At 41.3% G+C, this 12,329-nt stretch overlaps 1 protein-coding gene across 1 annotated transcript in view; it reads left to right on the top strand.

Moving 5' to 3' along the window:
- The window catches only part of DMD (dystrophin), a 1,951,120-nt gene that overhangs the window by 477,601 nt on the left and 1,461,190 nt on the right, over positions 1-12,329 (top strand). The window contains exon 8 of the mRNA XM_036016633.1: positions 11,035-11,216. Coding sequence (XP_035872526.1) covers positions 11,035-11,216 — 182 coding nt within the window. The remainder of the gene's footprint in view (positions 1-11,034; positions 11,217-12,329) is intronic.

Genomic DNA, 12,329 nt, shown 5'->3' with positions numbered 1-12,329 from the left:
AAACTTGTGAAGTCAGAACTGGTGGACAGTTTCTATGTAATTGACTTTTGCCCACAGGCTTCTCTGTGCATTTGTTCTCAGGCACTATGAGAATGTTTGTTATTAACACTACTCCTATTAAATACCCACCTCCCCCCATCAAAAAAAAACTAGCAAAGATAGTGCATTTGTAGAGACAATTTTGTATACAGTGAAGCAAAAAACAAACAAAAAAAAAAACAAAAAACTACAGCACAGGTGGCAAACACAAGGCCCACAGGCTGAATCCGGCCCTCCACCCTGTTTTATCCAGCCCTGCATCTTGTTTCTACCCAGCAGCAGCGCTGAGCTCCTGGCCCCTAGTTAAGGAGCAGTTACATGTATACAGTCCTAACATTACATTCGGCCCTTTGAAGGCAACTGCGAGGCTGATGTGGCCCCTGGTGAACATGAGTTTGACACCCCTGAACTAGATGGAGTAGATTGGCAAGTGGTGACTTGAGGATTTTGAAATTATCTATTTCGTAATTTTGTTTCCCTATTAATATCAAAGTTGGATGAGAACAGCTCCCTGGGCTCATTTATTTATCTCTGTATCCTCACAGACTAGGACACAGCCTGGCACAGATAGTAACTCCATCAATGTTTGTTAACTCTACTCTCAGTGTCTTGTATTGTCAATCTGACACTTTTCAGAATCCATAACATTACCTTTCTTTGTTTATTGGATTGAATGCATGGTGTTTCTTTGTATACATACACTTGACCTTGTTTAGTTAATGGCCAGAGAGTTGAACTAGTTGTTATGGTATCCAAAGTCTCCTGTAAGCACCTGCTTTGTTTTTGTTTTTGTTTTTCTCTGTAAGGCCCTAAGTAAGCATTATGTATTTTTAGCACCATTTTCTACTTGTATCACGGTGACAGTTAAGGGTGTTCTGCTATCTACACCATAGGCATCTTGACTGGAATAATTGGATATTTGCAAGATAAAATTGTTCAGTGTTTCTTGTGGATCAATAAAAGCCATTGTTTTTATAATTAATCTTGCCATGAAACTGAATCATCTTTCTAAGACAAATGATTTTCATTACTATATTTTATAGTCCTTTAGTGAGAAGCATTGTTATTGGATGATAAAAGCAAGTTGAATCTGTGAATGAAATGCTAAAATTATGGAATGGCTTAATTAAAAGGTACTTAACTGAGTGTAGGCAGAACATGTCTTGTAGAATATTAAGGAATTTAACTCGAGGCGAGCTGCGCAAGTTATTTTTTACTAGGAGGCTCTGTATCTGATGTGTAACTTGTAAAGGGAAAATGCATATGTGTAGACTGTAGGGCTGGATAAAACATCTCAAAATTGAAAACAGCAATCTAATGCTGTAATGAATTAGTCCATTGCCATGATATTGCCTGTAATTTACAAACTCTAGTGCTTAGAGAGCCGCTACATACTTTCTCCATTTGTAAACCTCAAATGATAATCCGGTTTGCTTCCAACAGTAAGTTCCTTAGAATTTCACATCTGTATTTGTTTATTTTAGGAAAAATGCGTTGTTTTTTTTTTTGTCTACATGGACGTGTTCTCTTTTTCGTATGTACAGCTATCTGACCACGTCTGGTTTGTGAGCACAAGTGTCCGCTTCCCAGTTCACCCATTTCCCCTTCTCTTACAAACAGGAAATTTAGCTATCTTTATTGTCTTTGTTCCTAATACACATTCTGTGGGAAATGATCCAGGACTATTCTGATCATGGTGTTTAAAATGACATTCTTTTCAATTTTTTAAAGAAAACTCTTAAAAGGCTGACCCGACTTTGCCGCCCAAGCTTTCTCAGCGCACATCGATGCATGCGTTACCTTTGAAATCCAGCGTTTTTCCGATCACACAGGGTATGCATTGTAATCCAGTATTTCAATTTCTGCCTTTCTCCTGGCAGCAAACTGACCTGAGGTTTAGACGGTGGAGCCTCGTGTTTAGATTTCCCAGAGGTGTTTCAAGGCTGCGCCTGGCAGCTGGCTAATCAGACTTTCTGGAGGTTGATTGCCCAAGATAAGAATGGTTTTGTTGCAGGCTCCAGTTTTCCTAACAAACTCATTTGCATTGAATTTTCTTTTTTGCAGTGGGGGCATACTGAAAGGAAACTGTGAAACTTTAGTTTTATTGTTTCTTTTCTACCTTTACAGATACTTTTATTGTACTTTTATTATACTTTTATTATAACACAGACTATATAATCTGATTATAAAATTAGTGAGTGCTGAATACAGAGTGTGGGAAATATAGATAGGGCAAAGGAAAACAAAGAAATTAGTTTTAATCTCACCAGCATACCCATGTCACTAATCTAAAGTAAATTGCTGTAGTATTTTCCAACAAATTATTATATTCTACTAAAATTACACCGTCCTGCTCTTTTTTTAAAAAAAAGATTTTATTTATTTTTAGAGAGAGAGGAAGGGAGGGACAAAGACAGGGAGAAAAACATCTACATGCAAGAGATGCATCCATTGGTTGCCTCTCACATGCCCCTGACTGGGGATCTGGCCCGCAACCCAAGCATGTGCTCTGACTGGGAATAGAACCAGTGACCTTTAGGTTCTCGGGCCAGCACTCAATCCACTGAACTACACTGCCAGGGCTCCATCCTGTTCTTTTGTTGTTACATTATAAAGAATTTATTTTCAGATACTGTCGAGTATTCTTCAAAAGCAACATTCTGAATGGCTTTGTAATCTTCATATACAATTATGTACTTGCATTCCATCGTTTCTGTTCTCTAAATATTAAGCCATTGGAGTGGTCTGCATTCTTTCCTTTGTTTTTTTTGTATGATAAATAACTTTTTTGGTATTGTAAGTAGTACTTAAACTTCACATAAATTATATACATCTTTATTTAAATTCCTGATTATTTCCTTGTGGTAGCTTCCTAGAAGCAAAATCACTGGGTCATCCAATATGCCATTTGGAAGGCTTTAGTAGACATTGCCAAAATAGTTTCCACAAATTTGGAACTAAGTGATAACTCTTCTAGCAGCATAGGAGTTTGGCCAAATCACTGAAGCGTCTGCAACATTGACTGTTATCCTTTTGTCATTCTTTGATAATTTACTAGGCAAAGGAATGCAATTAAGAATCCACACATCTTTATCCAGTTTGCATTTCTTTACTACAGAAGTTGCATTTTTACGTGTACTTACTCTTGTCATACCTCAGTTATTAGTTATAGAAATCTCTGCTACAACAGAGAACATAGATAATGGTTGGTAATGGAACCCCCTGGACCACAGGGTCACCATTTGGATAATGACTTAGAGATTCTCAGTTTTCAAAATGCACTCAGATAGCCCTCTCTGAAAGAAGGAAGGTAAGGTACTGAGAAGTCTGATGCACCTGACCGGCTTCTAATTCCGATTCTGACTGGCTTTGGAAATGGCCATCACACCACTGTGAACTTCAGTTTCCTCCTTTGAAAGACAATGCAATTTCACTAACTGATTTATTTGTTCCATTGATGCGGACCCTGGCTTGTGGGGTCTGCCACATTGTGGATGGGGGAGAGACATTCACATGAACTACCAAGTCCTGTGGAGGAAAAGGGACAGCACGGCTTTTCTCTCAAGAGGAGCAAATGCCATGGCCTCTGCCACAACAGGCCTTTATTTCTTTTTCTCATCACATGACATGATGGTCCTTATTTACTATGCACAGGTTCCCTTTAGGTGGTTACCTTTTACAGAAAACAAAAGAGAGGATGCTGCTAATCACATCATAGAAGAAGGATATTTGCAAATGCAAAGGGAAAACTGGTTGAACTGGTTACCCTCATCCTTGGAAGGTTTAGCATAGATTTTAGAAAGTTACTTTAAAGAAATGCAGTAAACATTTGCTGCCTCAATTCAGGGTGAGGGAGTTTTAGCAGGAGCAAGACTCATAGCAGCCTAGGAACATTGCAGGCCTGATTCCCCACGGGAGAACCTATCCAGGGACATGGGTCCTGTGCATCTCCCAGTGGGAGCCGGGCCCATGCCACACAGAACAGTCTCCTATATTCCATTATAACCCTTACTATCAAAATTCTGACTGGCGTGGAAACACTCATCAGAATCAGTGTTATTGTTCATTAAATAACATATTCTACCAGTATTATGAGTTCTCAACATTTTCAGAGGGCTTTAAAGAATAGATTGGGCCTGGCTGGCATAGCTCAGTGGATTGAGCGTGGGCTGCGAACCAAAGTATCGCAGGTTCGATTCCCAGTCAGGGTACATGCCTGGGTTGTAGGCCATGACCCCCAGCAACCACACATTGATGTTTTTCTCTGTCTCTCTTTCTCCCTCCCTTCCCTCTCTAAAAAATAAATAAATAAAATCTTTAAAAAAAAGAATAGATCAGAAATTATTAAACTTTTGTGGCAACGAACCTATACTAAAGTAGGGTGTCAGTGCAAGGGTTACTTTTATGCAATGGTAAGTTCTTATTTTGGGGATATGGCCACTTTCACTTCATACATTTTATTTATTTTTTATTCTTTTGAAAGATTGTATTTATTTTTAAAGGAGAGAGGAAAGGAGAGAAAAAGGGAGGGAGAAAGAGAGGGAGAGAAACATCAATGTGTGGTTACCTCTCAAGAGCCCCCAACTGGGGTCCTAGTCCGCAACCCAGGCATGTGTCCTGACTGGGAATTGAACCAGCGACCCTTTGGCTCGCAGGCTGGCATTCAATCCACTGAGCCACACCAGCCAGAGCGACTTCATATATTTTAATGTCTTATGCTAAAAAATGTAAATCATATTCCATCATTCTCAGCTTCCTCAAAGGAAGTCTACACACTATTTTTTTTAGTCAGTTGCTGTCTTACACAACTGCCATCAATTTCTATGGCTTCATTTACTCCCTTTATTCAGTTTCTAACAAGTGTTTAGGCTCACAGAGTCCCAGCCTTGGTACAATTACCATAAGTGAGGGGTTACCCCCAAGTCATGAAATTTCTTTTGATTCCCAGTGTAATGCACAGTGCATCATTATTTGTTGTATGGCTCACCCACTGAATACTCATACTATAACAAAGGCGAAGCATATTCCAAGACAGGCAAAACTGTTTCACAAGTCTGTAATAAATGATGGATGGCCTTTCATTGCAAGCAGTTTCTTCTAGCTTCCTGTTGATAGTATTAATGTTCTGTTACAACTACATCTATTTTTTTATTAATAAAGAAGAAAAGTTGCAAGATAGCAACAATATCGAGGTTTAATAAAATTCACTGTCTTTTCCAAACCTTATTATTGCATTTGACCTTCACAACACCATGGTGAGATTGGTTACTCTGATTTGTATTCCACAGATAAGGAAAGAGAAGGAAATGATGTTAGAGATTTCTTCACGGTTATAAACATTTAGGTACAGATTTTTAAAAGCCCACACTTTTAGGTTGAGGGTCGCTAGTTCTTTCACCGCATCACACTCTCCTCTAATAAATTCCCCTTAATAAATGTAAATGTACAAGTGAATTTCATCACCTGAATGTTATCAAATGATGAAACTGTTACTCAATATTTGAAATGAAAACACAAAGCTGAGTTTATCGCTTACTTATATAGGAGGAAATTATGCCGGTCAACTCCACTCTGTTAAAATAAAGTGTTCTTAGGTTTGGGGGGAAACCCAGAGGGTATGAGATGTGTGAATATTCAGAGTCACAGGCTGATGTCACTTTTAGAAGCGTGGTTGGCTGCTCAAGTGAGACCATTGTTCACTGGTTTGTAGTAGGCAGACAGGTACAAGTAGGGTAGGAGCATAGGCCAAGTATGGAATGTCACCAGGGCAGAAAGCACCCAGGTGCCTAGCAATGGACAGTTGCAGGGTGGGACCTCGCCCCCAGGGTGACCTTTCCTCCCCTAGCGTGTCGCTAGTCATGTGGTAGACACCCTCAGAGGAGGAACAGGGGGGCCGGAGAATAATGGCCTCACACAACTCCCGTACGGGCCCTTGTATGATCACACACTTAAGCATTAAGATATCAGGACAATGAGGTGCTGATCAGTATGAAGTAATCTTACGCACAAAGTCTCGGGCCTGCTGAGCACAGAAGCAGAGTTGTGGTCAAACTAGAGGTCCTGTCTAGGCCTCCATTGTGTTTCGGCTCCAGGCCCAGAAAAGCAGCAAGGCCAGGTTGTGATGACTTATGACCTGTGCCCTGGCACCAACCAATCAGTAGAGACCATGACCCAGAAAAGATACACTTGGAAAGCTGATGAGTCTTCCATTGAGATCCTCATCTGGGACCTCCCCTAAGACCCCCACGTTTAGAGAGTGGATACGAACTCTTGCAACAGAGGACCCAGCATGTGCTCTCTCTCTCTCTGGAGCACGCCTGTACCTTTGCCCCCTTTCCTTCCCCCAGGCGCGTTCTCTCTGCCTTTCTTTTTCCTAAGCTCCAGGAGCCCTTCTTTTGCCTCAGTAGCTTGTTTCCTGAGCCCGCGCAGCCCAGCTGGCTCACTTTATCCACGGCTCACCTCTTCTACCTCTGTGACTTTTGCTCATGTTTCAGTCTTGATTCTGAATTCTTTTCGAGCCAGAACTCAAGTACAGAGGTTGCTGAACTGAGCTCTAACGCCACCGGTAACACCTGGTGCTGTGTTGCCACTAACAGGTTTGCATTCACAATTTTGTTCATTGTGTTACAGAACACAACAAGGGGGGCCTGGGACGATATACTATTATTGAAAGAAGGCCCCGGGTCTGTTATGTCTGCCGCCCTAGGAAAGACGTCTCTCAATGCCGGAGATTCGTGAAAAGGAAAGGAAATGTTTATTTAATGCTGTACTAACTTAAAGTAGTGACCTAATGTCTTTATCAAAAAATCCTAAAGTCCCTAAAAACACCCACAAACAGACACAGTCCTTCCTTCCTTCCCCCTTTGCCCAGTCCAGAGTACCGTATCTCAGGAAAGGAAATAGAAGTCCATGGCTCAGGCAGCCCTCTGGTTCTTCTCAGTTAGTAATCCCTCTTGACTGGGAGACCTCCCTGGGTTCCTGGCACCCTCGGCTGAGTCGCCAGGATCTCTGCTAAAACCAGGTGGTGGTTCCCCTTTCTAAAGCTGTGGGGGTCCCCACTCTGCCACAGGCACGTGGTCCTCTCTCTCAGGGCCACGGGAGTCCCCACTCTGCTAAAGCTGTGTGGCTCTCTCTCCAATGGCCGTGATCCTCTCTGCACCTCCACAGCCACATGGTTCTCTCCTCTCAGGGCTACACATGGTTCTCCTCCTCAGGGCTGCGCATGGTTCTCCTCCTCCAGGGCTGCTGCGTGGTTCCCCCAATGGCTGCTGTGTCTGGGTTTAAATCCCCGGTGCCAATCTTCTTCTGCAGCCCCATTTCTGACTCCTCCTACACTTGGGCACACTTGCCCTCAATCTGCTGTCTTCTCCAGCTTTTCTGGTCGCCATCATGGGTCTGGGCAGGTGTCACCCCATGTCATGGAGCCAATCTTCTCCCAGCTCCCAGGCAGGCACTGTAACTCAGGGGACCTGCCCCCCAGTCCCATCTTGGGGGGGAGGTCCCTTTTCATCCCCCTGGCCCAGAGCATGGCCATAGCTATTTAGCATATCTAAGTGACCAGCCAAAGGCTATAGGTATGCTAAATGACCATGCCATGGATTAGCTGCAAAGCTGCCCTGCATGTTCTTGCTCTGTGTGCCCCTTCCCCCAACTCACACCTGTGGGGGAAGGGGTGGAGACACCTTAAAATCTCCTGGACACCTTGAGTTCTGGACCCCATTTCAAATGCCTATTTGGGGCCCCCCCTCTTGGCTGCACCCTGTAACAATTGGAGTGAATTCCCTCCTGACTGACAGACTCTCAGAAGGGACGGGTCGCCACTTAGGGAAGCGTGATCAAGGCCATGTAGGCAGGTCCTTGTTAATTGATTGAATGAGATTGAAAGTTGTGTTGGTGGCTGCTCATTCCCACGGCTACAGAACGAGCAGTGTTTTCCCCCTCTGTCCTCCTTCTCCAGTTTATCCTCAATTTGTTCATCTTTGTACCCCCAGGGCATAGGACAGAATTTTGTGTATGGGTGTTTCCAAAGACTTTGGAGTGATTTGAAAATTCAATGAAGTCGTTTTGGACCTGTCTTGGCGTTTCTGTCATGCCTGCCCTTGTTTTCATTGCACAGCCTGTTGCAGTTCTCCAGCACTTCCTGTCTGGATTGGGTCCCGGCCTGCTCTTTTCCTCCATGAATCCGTTCCGCACTCAACAGTTCCACTTTACAGAAAATTGAATGGTGTCACAATCTTGCTCAAAAGTAGTTACACTCCAACCTACTGAACCAAGGCCAAATTTGTCACTTCGCTGTCGATGATCTCTCAATGTTGCGCGCGCAATCTTCCCGTTATCTTATTATTCACTCTCTTCCTCTTCGCGGCTAAGACATCCAGAGGGCCAGCTCTAATCTGGCTGAACCTCTGCTCTTTGGCTCATGCTTCTCCACTGCCTGCAAAACCTTTTCTCATTTGTAGAAGAATTTCCAGCTAATGACATTCTATGCGTACTGATTTGGGTTTCCGATTTGTAAAGAATTTTCTGGAACCCCAATAATGTGTAATTTTTTCCTTTTTCTGAACATGCTAAAGCACTGTGTCAATCGGAGAAACACGTTTGACATTCTGTTCAGCAATGCAATTATTTTGTACTTTTCTTCTTCATTACTTATTTTATTAGTCCAGATTGTGAAAAGAATCCATGCATTCTCTGTCTTGTTAATTTCCTGGATAATGTCTCAAAATATCTTGTAAATATATGTTCAAGAACTTTAATATCTTTTAGAATGTCTACATTCTTTTTTTAAATAAAAAATATTGGATTCTACCTATTGCTACAGCTGAAATCCCACAAAGCCTCAGATGTAGGATAGTAATAAATTGGGGAAAAAATGTCAGTGTGGTCAAACAGTGCTTATGTATTACAATGATTGATATTTATGACTATTTGCTTTCATGCACACGGTGTTTTATGCAGTTACAATGTATTATAATTTTAGACTTTTGCTTGGGGCAATATAAATAATGCTTGACCTACTTTTACCTTTATTTTTATAGTCACAGTATCTATTTGAAGCTGAACATAGGCACATGCCTGTGTATAATGTAGCAGTAAATAGTCTTGGATCAACCTTCTCTAATTGGGTGCCTTTCTCCCAGCACGGTTTTATTTAATGCACGGAAAAACAGAATTCTAAATTATGTTCATCACCCATAAAACTGACTAGTTACTAGTGACTGGTAGAAAACACTCTGCAGTTTCAAACTATGGTGAAGTACAGTATCCGCTATCCACCGTACAATGGGCACTTGAAAAACAATTATCAAATGAAAGGGAGAGTTTAGGTTTCCGAATTGCAAAACTAAGTTAGTGAGACTTCGTTAGAAAGGCAACTCTCCAGTACAAAGTAGCTTTTAGCTCTCCCATTAAAAATGCTTGCAAAAAGATGCCTTCCCTCTCTGTTGGTTAATAATGGAATGATAATGAGGAGCAGAGAACATGCACAACTTTGTACTTCTCAGCCTCGTGCATTTAAGTGTCCAGTAAGTGCCTTTTGAAAAAACAAGTGAAACAGTGAAATGGTAGATGGTATAAGAGTCTGCTGCTTCCCTGTAATGTCTTTGACCCTATTACTCCAAGTGTGGTCTTCAAGCTGGCAGCTTCAGCATCACCTAGGGGCTTGTTGCAAATGCAGAGCCTCGGGCTCCATCCCTGACCTACTGAATCCGATCCTGGTTTTAAAAATCGTCCCCAGGTGATTCATGTGCACATTAAAAATTGAGAAGCACTGTATTATACTATGGATAGAAGCAGACCAAGGAACATTAGTTAACTTTTCCCTCCTGTATAACTCTTTAAAAATAGTTGTTCTGATTAATCATGTTCCAGCTACTCGTGAAGGGATGGACTAGGTGACCTCCTCAACCTCCTCTTTTGCTAGTGGGCTTGAAACTTTTTACTCGTAATCAGAACACCTGTCCACAATATACACATTTAATTTAAGACAGCCTTTTTAATGCTGGCTAAGCTAAGATAAATTTATGGCAGGAAAAACTCCTGGCATATTGCTGTAAAGTTGACTTGGCCTCCTACTAGGATTTACGTTTTAACACTTCCAGGATTAATGATACACTTCACACAAAGCATTATTTTTGCATCTTGGTTCCCTGGCATGAGCTCAGTGGATAAATTGTAATGCCAAGTAGCAAAAGGACCTTTTGAAGGAGCTTCCACTTACTATGTGTGTTATTACAAATTATTATTGACTTTAAATGCTAGGTTCCTTTCATTCCCTGGATGTGGCAAAGGACATACTGTCAGATCAACTTTCTGCGAAGGACTTTTCAATTTATATCTGTAGCCTGAGGAGGCAAGCAGCATCTGGCCTTAACAGATGAGCCATAATGTAAACAAGTATTTTTAATATACTTAAGGAATATTACAAGTCATTCTACATATGGTGTGTAATTGTTTTCTTTTATTTTTATTGTGAGAATACATGGTTCATTTCAACACAGAGACATATTTTGCCCTTTACACACTTAACCAGCACCAATGTGATTAGGAGGGCTAAGCTTTCTTTACTGGGGGCCGAAGCATTAAGCTCTTTTGTGTAATTGCTTAATTACCAATGCACCATTTTCATTGGCATGTTAATATAACTTTCCATGGAAAGGAAGATGTAATCTTTTATTTTTGTTTCTTATCTAATGAGAAGCGCTCTCTGAGATGGGCTGGCCTGGCCATTTGACTTCGGAAAAAGTAGTTTGGAATGAAGTTTTTATGTGAGCCGAGGAAAAGAAATGAACTTCAGTGCTGATCTCATTGGTCTGCCAAATCGGAAGGGCATTTTGGGCCTGATTATCATGTCCTAATTAGTCTCTGGAGGATATTCATGGACAATCGAGCGCTCATTAATCTGTCTTCTTCCTGTAACATTGATTTGCTCATTCCCCTTTTAGAGACGCAAATATAGAAGCCAGAATTTGATGTGTGGTGTTAATGTGCTTACAGATGTTGCTACCACTTATCCCGACAAGAAGTCCATCTTAATGTACATCACATCGCTCTTTCAAGTTTTGCCTCAACAAGTGAGCCTCGAAGCCATCCAGGAAGTGGAGATGCTGCCCAGGCCATCCAGGGTTACCAGAGAAGAGCATTTTCAGTTACATCATCAAATGCACTATTCTCAACAGGTAAAGTGTCGAAAGGGCAGCTAACGCCAAAGATGTTTTCCCTTTTATGTGCATTTTTCAGCATCATATACATACACATACTGGTATATAAATCTATTATATGTGTGGCTATATACATACCTATACATGGCATAGTGTATTTATATATATGTGCAGCACACACACAAATGTATTATCTGTATACATAGAATAATATATGTGTGCATGTGTATATATATTCTATGGTGTGTGTGTATATATGTATATATGTGTGTGTATATATATATGGGGGGGCAAGAGGGAGAAACTAACTGTAAACCTTTCACATTTTATCTGATGTCAGGGACTGTAATATTGTTTTCGAAGAACATTGTTAAAATACTCTGCTATTGATAGGTGCGATATTATGGCAATATGGAACACAGCATATATTTTATTTTCATTGTGTAAAATGAAATAAAAGATAGGCTCATATACATATGGAATTTTTCCTCAACTGGAGCAGAGAGCCAAGAATTAGAGCAAGAACGAAGGCAAGTACTCTAGTGAAGAATATTTTCTTATTTTTAGTTGCAACCTGTTGATGTAGTAACACATTTTGATAGTTCCAGGTAACATTTTTGCTCAGATGAATTAGTTGAAATATTTTAAGTAAAAATTAAATGGAGACTACATACAAGAAAGATTTTGATTATATTATGGTACAGAATCCCGGGGGATTCTTCCATTACACGACTCGTTCTGGCTCCCAGTGGTGGATGTTTGGGGTGTGTTCTTGTATCTTTCCGACACAAACCATGCTGAAAAAGCTGTTAGCTAGATTTCTGCTGAAGGCATGGGAAGCGCTTAGGCCTAATTTTCTCACCCTACTGAGCTAGCTCTGTATTTAGCTTATGAGCGCTTCAGTCCTCTCCAGGGTATTGACCCGATGGATTCTGGTGGTGTTTGCTTTGGGTTCAGAGGAAATTGCTTTTGGATGCCTGTTTCTGTGGGACTGAAGGGCACCGTCCCCTACTTGTGCCTGAGTTGTGTCAGTATGGAACCCTTATGGTTAAATCCCACCCTCCTATCTGCCCCAATTATCTGCCCTCCAACACAACATTGAACACCACAATGCTTGGAGCGCACCCGTTC

This window comes from Phyllostomus discolor, chromosome X (assembly GCF_004126475.2).
Source record: "Phyllostomus discolor isolate MPI-MPIP mPhyDis1 chromosome X, mPhyDis1.pri.v3, whole genome shotgun sequence".
Classification (NCBI taxonomy): domain Eukaryota; kingdom Metazoa; phylum Chordata; class Mammalia; order Chiroptera; family Phyllostomidae; genus Phyllostomus; species Phyllostomus discolor.
The sequence above is the reverse complement of the archived record's forward strand: the minus strand, read 5'-3'. Positions and strand labels throughout refer to the sequence as shown.